At 36.9% G+C, this 12,796-nt stretch overlaps 1 protein-coding gene and 1 non-coding gene across 3 annotated transcripts; both read right to left on the bottom strand.

Moving 5' to 3' along the window:
* Positions 1 to 759: 759 nt before the first annotated feature.
* Positions 760 to 832, bottom strand: TRNAR-CCU (transfer RNA arginine (anticodon CCU)). The gene has a single exon. It is a non-coding gene; the product is annotated as a tRNA-Arg (tRNA).
* A 437-nt stretch (positions 833 to 1,269) lies between these two features.
* LOC130506210 (ubiquitin C-terminal hydrolase 13-like) lies at positions 1,270 to 10,025 on the bottom strand. Of its 2 annotated transcripts, none has more exons than XM_057000844.1 (32): positions 9,780 to 10,025; positions 9,466 to 9,532; positions 9,179 to 9,335; positions 8,940 to 9,097; positions 8,354 to 8,619; positions 8,038 to 8,256; positions 7,847 to 7,955; positions 7,617 to 7,732; positions 7,226 to 7,324; positions 7,021 to 7,130; positions 6,661 to 6,735; positions 6,198 to 6,276; positions 5,972 to 6,118; positions 5,807 to 5,887; positions 5,582 to 5,701; positions 5,212 to 5,334; positions 4,752 to 4,829; positions 4,556 to 4,644; positions 4,235 to 4,343; positions 4,079 to 4,147; positions 3,891 to 3,998; positions 3,634 to 3,689; positions 3,388 to 3,565; positions 3,199 to 3,300; positions 3,041 to 3,112; positions 2,851 to 2,916; positions 2,626 to 2,691; positions 2,195 to 2,278; positions 1,989 to 2,105; positions 1,820 to 1,894; positions 1,642 to 1,719; positions 1,270 to 1,552 (listed from the first exon to the last, which is right to left on the bottom strand). In XM_057000844.1, the coding sequence occupies exons 1-32, from the start codon at positions 9,807 to 9,809 to the stop codon at positions 1,511 to 1,513; spliced, it is 3,345 nt and encodes a 1,114-aa protein (XP_056856824.1). In that variant the 5' UTR covers positions 9,810 to 10,025; the 3' UTR covers positions 1,270 to 1,510. The 2 variants fall into 2 exon arrangements, with proteins under 2 accessions (XP_056856824.1, XP_056856825.1); XM_057000845.1 differs by having other exon boundaries at positions 9,466 to 9,529.
* Between the last annotated feature and the right edge of the window lie 2,771 nt (positions 10,026 to 12,796).

Below are 12,796 nucleotides of genomic sequence, written 5' to 3'. Positions count from 1 at the left end.
TTTTATGATTATGATTTTAGATTCATATGCATGACTCTTTTAATGTTGGTGTTTCTTGACCATTTTGGCCAACTTATGTATCTTTTGTTCTTGTTGTATACTTTGGTTTGAACAGATTGGCTTATGCGTGGGACTGACGTTTACGTTCCCGATCATGGTACATCCGCTTAACGAGATCATAGAGCAGAAACTGAAAAGGATAGATTGGCTTCAAAAGCATCATCATCATGAGTACAGCAACGAAACAGGTTCGGTCTCTAAATATGTAATATTCACCACGAGAACGCTTTTGGTGGTAGGACTCGCAGCAATAGCGTCATTAGTCCCGGGGTTTGGTACGTTTGCATCTCTGGTTGGAAGTACTCTGTGTGCACTCATATCATTTGTGTTACCGGCTTCTTATCACCTCACGCTGCTCGGTCCATCGCTAAGTCTGTGGAACAAATCAGTTGATGTGTTCATCGTGATTTGCGGGTTGCTCTTTGCTGTCTATGGTACATACAATACAATCGTTGGAGTGTAACAAAGCGAAGTAAGCGAAAGAACACGCCAACAGAAAGTTGGTCAGAGACTCAGACCAAGAACCATTGTATAGCTGTTTTACATGAATTTGATATCAGAAGATAGTGGGATTGGGAAAATCCAAATTGTTGTATAATAATTACAGGTTTTAAATGTTTGGCAAAAGCATGTTTGGTTCTGTTTAAACGGAGTATATAGTATGGAAAAGGAAATGTGAAAAGAGTGGAAAAAAAATAACGCGCCAGGTAGGGGTCGAACCTACGGCCTTCTGCTTAGGAAACAGACGCTCTATCCACTGAGCTACAGGCGCAACTGATGGATATGTCTATAAATTTCCAATCGTCTATATCTACTTTCCCCTTTATCCCACTTTCGTTTATTGCTTGATTTTCTGCGTCTTTCGTCTATTCTAAGTACCACCGAACTGTCAAACGTATACAAAGAGTTGATGTAGATACATGACACTAATACGGCGTTCTAATTGTTAAATGCTTAGTTTTTCCTCGAAATAACAGGCATGGTACGACAATCATTTAAAATTAAAAGAGGCTCAAGAGGAAGTAATAACAGCAAAAAAAAATCAAACAAGATGCATAGAATGAACTATTTTGAACTTAGTAAAATCTGTTCTTGAAGATACAGATCCTAACTGAAAACCAAAAAGCCAACGCCTTTCCAAATCAAAGAACGGGGATTCTGCCTCAAAAATGAGCATTTTTGTAGAATAGAGCGAGACGGCAAAAAAAATAGTCTCAAAGACAATAGTATATTAACACCGAAAGAGTAGTTTTTTGGAAGCCAAAATAGACCACAGTTACTACCGTCAGGGCCGAAATAAAACCATTCTCCTGGCAGATTATGTTTCATTTTTGGTTATCATAAAAATCTAAATTGAGACGCTACATCCTAACCCTCACACACCAAAACCACCCCTTTAAAATATTCCTCCATGGATGGCCCACACCACGTCTCCTCTCTTGCTCCTCTCCTAATTGTATATTTTAACCGGCTTCTCATATGCGTGCCGGTTCTACAACAAGAGCGTTCAAACATATTATTAACAGAGTTTATAGAATGAGAAAGTGTTAGAGAGAGAAGACAAAGATAAGAGTGTCTTACATGATAAGCCCGTTTAGGAGCATTATCAACGTGCTCCACCCCAAGATACTGCTCCCACGCCCCATATACGTCCTTTCTCTGTTTCCAAACATTTCAGTTTTCAAAAAGTAATGAGAGGGTTAAGTCTTGGATTTTTTTTTTTTTGAGAATTTAAGGATAAAAAGGCGTTTTTTTTTACCTGAAAGCGATTGTAAACAACATCTGTGTCCTGCAAGTAGTCGGGACGTCCCATTGAAAAAGAAGCAAACTTCCACTGGATAACATCAGAGGAAAAAAAAAACCATTAATAACAACAAACTTATTATCATCTCAGCAGTTATTATCAAATCAGAGCAAGACATGCATACCTTGGCAAAGTCATCATCAGGTACATGAAGTTTCTTTTGGATACGGGTCTTCATTTCTTCCAAAGTTTCACCTTCGTGGAGCACCAAAATGAAGGGGTCCCCGAAATTATGAACTTGCTGTAAAAGAAACAATGGTCAAAAAAAAGTAATGGACACCTCAAGTAACTTTTTTTATAAGAAACTTAAAGCTTAATAGAGACTACCACCTGACTTTGTCCAGCCTCTTTGGTAAAATGGTACACATGGATTAACCGAGCATTGGGACCAATATTTTTCTCTTCCTCGGGTATCTGAGATTTCACAAGATAGTTAAAGAAGAAAGTCAGCATCTTCGAAGTCATTAACCAGTGTAAAAATTGCAACTATCTTATTTAGTATAAGCTCAAACACAATTATTCCTCCCAAGCATTCAATTAGCCTATACATCAAGGAACAATGTGGTGTGCCCTCTTCTAAAGCAACCCTTGTGATATCGCCAACAGCAAAGAAACTGTCTCCTTCAATTTACAAATATACTTCAACCAGCAAGATCACATCATCGTAATTTTGTCAAATCTGACCTTACAGAAAGAATACAGGCAACAAATTCAAAGAAGCAAGAATCAACATCCAAAGAAGTTGAGGCCTGGTGATTTACCTCCTCCGCTAGTAAAGTCCAGTAGTGGTCATTGATACTCTCAATTCTTTCGGTAGATGCAAAGATCTGCAAAACGTACCCAAGCAGATTGGATCAAAATTTACAAAGTTTCAGAAGATTGCCAAATTACATCACGCAAATTTGGTACAGTCTACAAGCCATCATGTTAAATTAGTAAGAAAAAAAGATAATTACAATGTCAAAGACGAGAATTAAGCATGTTACCTTGTAGATTTTGTGGGAAAACACCTCAAGCAACCTCAATTCTGCATCTTGATGTGAAAGCTCCACCTGAAGCATTTTATTTAAACTCAAAAAACATTAACCGTCAGGAAGAGAAAAATGCTTTAATGTGGCTGCTACGTAGATATGCATGCAGTATTAAAACAACAAGATTGCAAGTAGATTGGATCACCTTTGTTTTAAGCTCGTTAATAACATCTCCCACAGTACTCTGCTTAGGAAGTCTCATAGTGAGAACTGTCACCTGCAAATTTAATAGCTATAAGGATTGAAAGATATTTATATTAATTGAAGAGAGCTAAGTTGCACAAATCTAAGTTGAACACTTACTTCGTCCTTTGATGCATGACGAAAAGCTACTTTTAGAGTCTTAAGACCTTGCAATTCTGGTAGGGGAATGTCCAGAACTTCATAATACAAAATGTCAGACATCTGAAAAAAAAAACAGAAAGCACTTATATAAGCAAGTCTGCATTGACAGGGAAATAAGAATATATCAAGCTACACTCAAACAATCACCTGATTATAGTGAGCTAACATGTCTGAAAGATGGTCAACTCCACGGTATTTGATATATTGAGGCTTGGGTTGCTGGGAGTAGCAATTGTGAGGAGTAAGCCTAATTTTCGACGGATCATCAAGGCCAATCTTCTCAGCCAATCTTTCCACAACATCGTCATATGTGTGCAACTTTGACCTGAAAGTAGAAGCATTACGAATTCAAAACTGGATACCCGATTTAATGTTGTCTATAGAGGTACTTACAACTCCATAGTAAACTCATCATCTTTTGGTTTTTCCAGGGTACGAAAACGCACCACCTGCACGGATTAACAAACAACGTTTAAGACACGGATAATCATACCTTTGACAGGGTAAGAAAAAATAATACTTAGAAATATCATACTTTTACTTTAAGTTGCCATGATAAATGAATAAATGCTTATTTGCAACTTTAAAAAATTTATAACACGACACTCTAACCAGTTCACTATTGTCTCAATTGCCCAGTTTTATTATACCTCTCGATTCTGTACATACTCCAAAAATAATGGCACATCCGGGTATGAATATTCATCGTCCTGGATAGAAAGAGCTTTCTGATAGCAAATGATATCTCCATCTTCAATCTGAACGCAAGAAGCCCATTTCAAAAGAAGAGACACAAAACCATGAATAATTGCAGTTAATACAATGAGAGAAACATTACTTGAGATAGTCTAAAAGACGTATTCTTATCCAGTTGTTCGCACATTACACAAGGTTGAAACTTTATTTCCTGAAATGAGCACCAAAAGTAATTCAATGGAACGTTTAATGCCATAATTATGATGAAAAGGTAGAATTAAAAGGCACCAGCCCTTACCTCAAAAAGTTCTATTTCCTCATCAGGAGTAAAGCCGGCCATTTGAATCAGTTCCCCTATTATATCCATGGGCTTACTGGAATTTTTCACCATGAGCCTGCCAACATATCTGCACCATATCCACAAATTTTGTAACAATAACGAAAGATACAAATTCAAGTATATATAAAACACTTAAAAGAAGAATAGGAGTAAGGGTGACAGCTTTTTCATTCAAGAGGAAATGAAAGATAGAGATAGTAAGAGTAAAGATAATAGGAGCAGTATAAAACATTTATTTGAACAGATGTCAAAGTAGAAACGGGTGGATGCTAGAGTTACCTTAGTACTCCATTCTCAGGGTCGTAGAGCTTAAAGAAAAGAAGAATATCTTCATGTGACTTGTCTGGGGGAGGAATAGGACGCCCATCCTATATATTTAAATAATTAGCAAAACTATTTGCGCTTGTTGACAAAATGGTTTCAGAATTTCATCAAGAAATTAGACTCAACAATTAAACGAGGCAAGAAGTATTACCGGTCCACGCTCTATTTCCAAGAACAGCTTTAGTTCAGCATTGTTTGCCTTGTTTGATGCCTCTTTTATATGTCCAACCTACAATAAGATATTCAGAATTATATATCTCAAAACAATATTATAAAGTAACAAACTGGCTTATACATATACAGTTATTGGGAAGGGGATTTGGCTTAGTCCAAAAATAATGAGTAGGAAATTAGTAAAACATATGAGCCCATGGAGAACAAGATACAATTTTCAGCTTGTAAGAAGCAATGGCAGTTTATGACGAGACCCAAAAATGCCCCACCCCTAGTACAAGAATAATTTCGACTAAATTTATTAACGCAGATTTATACAGAGATAATCAGTGATGGTTTTAAGGTGGTGAATATCAAAAATGTCTAGCACATAAATAATCCCGTATGAATGAAGCAACATATATGCATAAATTATTTATATAAAAATGGATAAGTACCATCTGTAATTCTTCATGAGATAACAGGGGGCGGTTGGGACGATAAGTATGGTTTTGCCGCTTTGCCCAAATCCAGAACCGCTGCATCTCAACCGGGACACCAAATTCTTTGGCCACCTCTTCCTACATGAGGATAAATTTTACAAATTGTTATAGCTAGAAGCACACAAGACACTAGATAACTAGCAACAACTAGAAAGTTTCCATCAGAGACGACATCTTATAAGAAAACTTATACAAACCAGACTCCGAAGAGCATAAAATCCTCTGATCACTATTCATCTGTTCCAACATGGATTTATTTTACCAGAAAGAAATTTCCTCACAAAACCAATCTCCAGCTGAAGATTAGGAAGACAGAGGTATCTACCTTAAAACGTAAAAAGGGGGTCTGTTTCTCGATTCGAAAACTCTTGACTTTCTCATGATCAACAAGATCAAAGTACATATTCTTTCCAACTTGCTCTGTTATGTCTTCATCTCTTGCGACCTTCATAAAAGCATAAATTGCATTAGTAACATCAGTATCGATCTATACAAGAACTAGATCAGATAAGAACAAATTTTGAGACCCAATTTTAGAAAAGCAGAAAACCTTGACTGTCGTGAAGAGGTGAGCTTCAGCCTTGTATTTTCTTTTATCTTCTTTTTCTTCTTGTTCTTTTTTCAGCCTCACCTGTCAGTACATGTTAAACTCATTTCATTTAAGCAAAACCAAGTCAGATAGACACAGGAAAAAGCGTGTAACTGAATTTCTTACCCGTAAATGTTCTGCAACGTCTTTTTCATCAACGTTGCATATTATTTTATCCTTGTCGCTTTCCCGAATGTAAACAAGCATGTATGCGTTCGAGTACTTTGTGAATTTAAAAGGTGGATTATTTAAACCAGGATTGTTCTGTGGTAACTGCAGAGACTTTGAGATACATGAAATGAGAAATATGACTTACAAGGCAAACATATAAAACCTAAAACAAAAACTTTACCTCTTCTTCGCCACCATATTGCTCTTCCAGTGCCCTATTCACATCTTCCTTTGTCACCCTTTCATCATCGAATTTATACCTGAAAGAAAAGGACGGATAAAATATGTTAATTAGTGTCATCTGAAAACACACCAGAAAGCACAGAAAAATACACTACTTATTTATTTCAATGGATAAACTGGGAGACAAAGGGCACGTGGAGAAACAACAAAGATCTCTTATATAGTGAATGATCAAGTATGAAACCAATTTCACACTACATACAAGTTCAGTGATGAGGGTAAAAGATTCAAAAGAAATCCAATAACATTTCAACTATCACAATACATTATTTCAACAATGCTAGCCTAGATAATGAACAAACTAGCTTTCAGTAGAACTACTTAAGGGTTACAATATACAAAACTTAATTTCGCATAAAAGGAATAAGAGACGGGGAGATGGAGAATATAGAAGTACACACCACTGGTCTGAGAGTGTTGGCCTGATATAAGCATAATAGTGCCCTCCATTAACTCCACCACTATGAACTAAGACACTGCATAGAAATGAGTAAACAGTTTAAGCCAAAACACATTAGGCAACAAAAAAAAAATTACTACAGCATAATTCATGATGTCTTTCACTTTCATTAAAGGAAAATTAACTGTCCATATAATAAGGGAATCAACGTTAAGGCAACCCGATTCCCTGAGGAGGAATCTAGCAGAGGATCAAAAGAACTTGACACTTGAAGAAAACATCCTACTACAATTGTGAATAGTTCTAATTGAATCTACCGTAACCCAGCGTTACATAAGGCAAGATACAACGGAAATTATACCTGTGGAGTGTATAGAGGTTACGGACACTCTTGTCAGCATCAGGGGATAAATATTTTCCATTCTCTCTGTCGAGATCCAGTTGAAGAGGAAACTCATATCGATCATTTATCTATAAAATAATGGTACGTCAGAACTCACCAACATATATTAGTGCAAACCTAAAATTAAGTCAACGCATGGTTCAGAGGAATTTCAAAAACTAACCTTCACCATTGTGTCTCGCATAAAATCATATTCAAACCTCTTGAGCTGAAGTTGAAGTACGGGTGGAAAGTCGGTGAACAGAACACCTTTTCTTGCATCCTGAAAACATAAAATTTAAATAAAATACGTGGGCCAAGTATGAAGTAACTGAATCAAATACAATTAATTAAATTCTAACAGTTCTTACTTTATAATGATTTCTATAAATTCCTAATATAGCTTTCAGACTCATTACAAATCCTATACCAATATGCAGACAGCTAGAAAGAAAAGAAGGGTACCCAAATAATGAATTTCGCAATTCCTTAAACATTCCCCAGTACCAAATTATGAGAAGGAAAGAAAGAAGACAGCTTGAAAACATAAACATGAAAAGAAAGAGACAGCCGACCTGCAAATCATGTCCTTCTGCATGGTATTTGTTGTCTCCTTCAAGGCGTTCAACTTCAACATACTTGTCAAACGAAGCATATACATCTTTGCAGCCTTTAACATCAAGCTGGAGATCTGCGTAAATAGACAAATTACACGGATGTGAAGTTATCTTGCTAAAGCATATTAGCTTCTGATAAAATAAGAAGCCAGACGCCATGAAATACGTTACTGTTTAAAACTACATACCATAGAATGATTCTTTCCGTGTGGATTTGTAATCTACATTGATGCACTCAATGTAATTCATTTGGTGACCCTCGAATAACTTCTGTATTGTTCCCTCCACAACAGTTCCCTTGAAAGAGCAAAAAATATTAAACACACAAATCAGTAAGTGAGGATGGAATAGAAGAAAAGCTCCGCAAAAGAAGACATACCTTCATTTTGTCCTCAAGCTTTTCACAGAGAACTCGGTTGAGTTCTTGAACATCATGTTGCATGAACGAATCATAGGTATCCCAGCCAAACGACTTTGTCAGCTCCTTTGTAGCTACACTGTTGTCATTATATTGAAGTTTGTAAAACAAACTCTGGAGGGCCAATGGTATGCTCGCCGTAGGTGCATCATTCTCAGTTGTCGGCATGTGGTAAACAGCCTACAAGAAACGAGCAGTATTGAGATGTCTTTATCTCGAATTTGGTGAAATCCTTATTTAGCAAATCGAAAAGAACAAAACAAGACATGTGTCCCACCTTTCTGAAGTAAGGAATGTGGTATAACGTCTCTAGGAGAGAATTCATGTAACAGGTAGCACCTTGGTTCTTAAGTCCAACAAACCCCGTCTCTTTTTTTGAGTCATATGACCAGTAATCAAGAACCTTCCGCACAGAAACTTCAGCTTCAATCAGAATAGTATCATTAACTAAATACCCACGAGTGGGATCGTAGAGCTCGCCCAGAGGCATGAATGATGTAAACCCCCAATCGCTTTCTCTTGCATTGAATTGATGTTGGGTCTCTGCAGCCATACAAAAAGAAGAATTACCATAAAGACTGCATCTACTTATTAAAACAGCAGGTTGACCTCAAAAAAAGAAAAGTAGCAGCATCACTGGCGGTTGATAAAATTCAAAAGGTACATGATCCACATTAATCATCCTCACTTAAATTAACAAGTAAAGCATGGTCAATGCTAAAGAAAGCAGTAGCTCGACTCAGTCACAAGGTCCACCACAAACTCCTTTAAAAACCCAACACACTAACTTCGAGAAAAAAAAAAAATTGCCACTACTTGCTCATTATACGAATGCATTCAGAGTGTGTAGATGAATAAGATACCTTTTCTGACGGAATATCTGTTGTTGATCTGATTCACTACAGTCAGGCCGAAATGTGCATACCTGCACCACCCGTATGGCAGACTCCCAGAGTCAGCAACATCCAAGTACATGGCCAAATGGTCCACATTGTTTCCTTTCGGGAAAATCAATACTCGCCTGCAAGATAGACAAAAGAAAATCAACTCACTCATGTCAATAAAATCATACGCACATCAGGAAAAGTGTATTGGCTATTACCATTTGTAACCTCCAGCAACGAAAACATCAGAGTAATGCTTCCTGGTGTTGAGCCTAGTGAAACCTGGGATAAGCCAAGTGAATTTCATAGTGGGAGGTTCCTCCACTGGCGGATTCTCCACAACAGCATCACCAGCAGCCGCCTCAGGTTGAGCAACTACAAATGCATCAACAACATTGTTAACAAAGGTAAACCCTAGCGCACAGTGACACTATCCACAAGTGCTAAAGCCATCTGCACAATCTAAGAGAAGCGGATCGAATTCAACTGAATCCGAAAACATTACCTTCCATGGGCTGAGGTCCCTCGACTACATCAGAATGCGGAACCAGCATCTCCTCGTCCTCTTGCTGCTGTAAACAATCGGTTTAACAGAAAAAAATCAGAGTTCTGACTAATAGAAACCCTAATTTCACGAACGTCAAAACAGAAACAGTAATCACTTATACACGAAATCACAGTATCTTCTAGACGATTTCTAGAGAAAACAAAACCCTAATGGATCAGCCTGGCGAAGAGAACAACGAAACAAGGTGAAATCAACGAAGAAACCGACGATAAATTGATACAAAAGGCAGTATAAGGTTAATCGGAGATTACATCAATCGGCGGCGGAGTCATCACAGTCATATCGAAGAGTGAAAGAGAGAGAGAGAGAGAGAGAGCGCCAAAGAGCAGGGGGTAGAAGAAGAAGTGAGGGAAGAGAAATAGAAAACTTGGAGAGTAGATCAATCGATCCTTCTCGCTTTATGAAGGGGATAATTGCGATATTTTCGCAAAGTTGAGGGCTTTGTATGGTAAATCCTCTCCGGGTTCTAGGTTCCCCTGATGGTTCTTCTGTGAAACGTGACAGGCTAATGAGAATGGGACAGGTATTTAACATGCTGAGACCGAATAAGAAATACCCACGTGGCTTGACCGTCACTGTGACCGTGACGGTGTTGGGAGAACTTTGTTTTGATGATCATCATTATGGTGATAATAAGGTAAATAGAAATAAATCTTTCATAGTAATCAGGAAAACACGTAAAATTTATTACTTTAAGATTTTTTGTAGATTTTTTTGTCATATAAATCATGAATAATCTACTAAAAATAATAAAATAGTAAAACACTCATCTACCTTCATTTATAAGTTTTGTACATATATGCAAAAATATTATCTTTATTTGTAAAAATAATATAATACCCCATTGTTAGTATATTATATTTAGATATGTTTTACAATATATATATATATTTATTTAGGGAAGTAATCATCTTTGCAGGAGAGAAAGATTTAGTAATTAAATTATAAATTTTATTCGGTCTGAATATCTTAGATAATAAAAAGTAACATAATTTTTAACACAAATAAAATAATAATAATTTTAATGCAACAAATGATATAATCTATTATGGAAGTATTATAGTCTAGTGGGTAAAATTTAAAAGATTCTACATCCAGGTGTGGGATTCGAGTCTCCACCTATACAATTTTTTGTTGATTACAAAAAATTCAGTTTTCAAGTATTGGAGAAAGTGATTTATTAATGCATGTTGTTAAATCGTCTATATAATTTTTTGTAGCTGTAAGATCATAATTTTTTTGTCAACAAGATACAGACTCATATAGACTCTGTAAACCAAACTGGGAGCTCCGCATCCATGTGAACGACAAAAGACGATTGCTTCCTTGCACTACGTGCTAAGCTGTCCGCCTTTTTATTTTGTGTTCGTGGTATATGCACGAGCTCTGAACTAGTGAAACTTCTCTTCAAGTGGATAATATCTTCTAAGTAACTTGTAAAGGCTGGCCACTCCTCTGGTTCCGAAACCATCTTCACCAACTGAGAACAATCCGTTGCAAAAGTAACTGAGAACTGTCTTAAATTCCTCATACATTCCATCGCCCAAATAAGAGCCTCCATTTCTGATTGTAATGGCGAACTAGCCGCTCTTGTATTCCTCGCTCCCATAATTCCATCAAATCCTTCCAAGGTACTATACCATCCTTGACCCGAGAAATTATCATGTTCTTTCCATGAACCATCCGTAAAACACCATCTACCCGGTATAGGTGAGATTACCGCCTGTGATCGTGACCTGTGCTGATCCTCATCCTGAGACAGAATAACTTGTGCCTCAGCCCATAAAGAAGCCTCCATTTCCGCCAATTTAAGCGTGTCTATTGGATCAATATCCAAATTACTAAACACTTTATTATTTCGTGCTTTCCATATGTACCAAAGAATCCACACAAAATGATGATCTTCCATTGCCGGTTGAACTCTCCAAAATAAATGGTCCATATTTGTAAACAGTGCCTGAGTCGGGAAAATTGCCGGGTTAGTTGGAATTTTCGATAGCGCCCATATCTGAACTGCCGGTGGACATCCAAAGAGCACATGATTGATCGATTCTTCGGTGCCCCACACCTGTCACAGAGAATATCTCCCTTCATCCCTCTTGCCTTTAAATTCTTTTTAACCGCTATACATCCTGAAACTAATTGCCATAGGAAGTGTTTCATCTTTGGTGGACATTTTATTTTCCAGCAAACTGCCTTTAAAGAGCAGATCGAGGGACCATACACTGGTAGTGTTCGATCTCTGTCCGGGTAAACACGCTCTACCTGATAACCAGATTTAACCGTATACTTTCCATTGATAGTAAAATGCCAACCATCCCTATCATCCAACCTTGATCTGCTCAGTGGCAAGCTCTCAATAATTTTTGCATCAAGTGGATCCACAAGTGTCCGTATAGCCTAAAGATTCCAGGTTCTCGATGTTGCATCAATAAGAGCATCCACCGTGAGATCTGGAAAAAGAGTATGATTATTTTTATTTGCTGGTCTCGGGCGAGTGGATGGAAGCCACGGATCGTTCCATACCGAAATGGAAGATCCTGTTCCCACCCTTTTGATTAGTCATTTGCTAACCAGAGATCTAGCAGAGACAATACTACGCCATCCATAAGACGCCGAGTACGATCTAATTGGTTCCAGGGGCGATGCATTCCTAAAATACCGTCCCTTGAAAACGCGAGAGAATAAAGAATTTGGTTTCTCTATTAACCTCCATAATTGTTTCCCCAACGTAGCTGTAAGATCATAATAAATCAGCATTACAAAAGAAAAAATGATCCATCTACAATGCAGGATTTAAACTGATTTGAATAAAAAAAATAAGCAATAAACTGAATAGAAATTATATATTTTAAGGTGGTGTTTGTAATAAATTGTTCTCGGTTAGTAAAGAGGAAAATAGTATCTACACCTATAGAAAGACCGTATTCACTGAGCTGTCATGATTTCTTCTAAAACTTTGATATCTAACATATTCTAAAGGTGAAAATATAATGGTCTGTAAGTTTGCATATGATGCTTAAAATCTATGTTCTAGTATTTGTTTATGTTGATTCAATTCCATCAAATTGGCTTTGAAATTTAAAATCTTCTTAGGTTATAATAGTTTTTTGTCGAAAAGAAAGAAAAACAAAACATAAAGTAGAGAGAAATATACAAGGTCGTCTAACACTTCGAACATAGTCTAAATTAAAAAACAAAAAATTGAAATTTTAAAAATAAAAATATATAAATATAACATAAAACATTAAGTTTCTAGACAGTATTA

Source organism: Raphanus sativus, unplaced genomic scaffold (assembly GCF_000801105.2).
Source record: "Raphanus sativus cultivar WK10039 unplaced genomic scaffold, ASM80110v3 Scaffold2998, whole genome shotgun sequence".
NCBI lineage: Eukaryota > Viridiplantae > Streptophyta > Magnoliopsida > Brassicales > Brassicaceae > Raphanus > Raphanus sativus.
Note: the sequence above shows the minus strand (reverse complement) of the source record. Positions and strands in the feature narration are given on the sequence as shown.

Excerpts from the sequence above, each read along its gene's own strand:
- LOC130506210 (XM_057000844.1), bottom strand. The coding sequence starts at position 9,809 with ATGACTGTGATGACTCCGCCGCCGATTGAT. Across the intron at positions 7,956-8,037 it reads AGCTTGAGGACAAAATGAAG|GGAACTGTTGTGGAGGGAAC; the intron begins GTATGTCTTCTT and ends TGCTCTTTCAAG. Across the intron at positions 5,335-5,581 it reads CCCCCTTTTTACGTTTTAAG|GAAGAGGTGGCCAAAGAATT; the intron begins GTAGATACCTCT and ends ATCCTCATGTAG.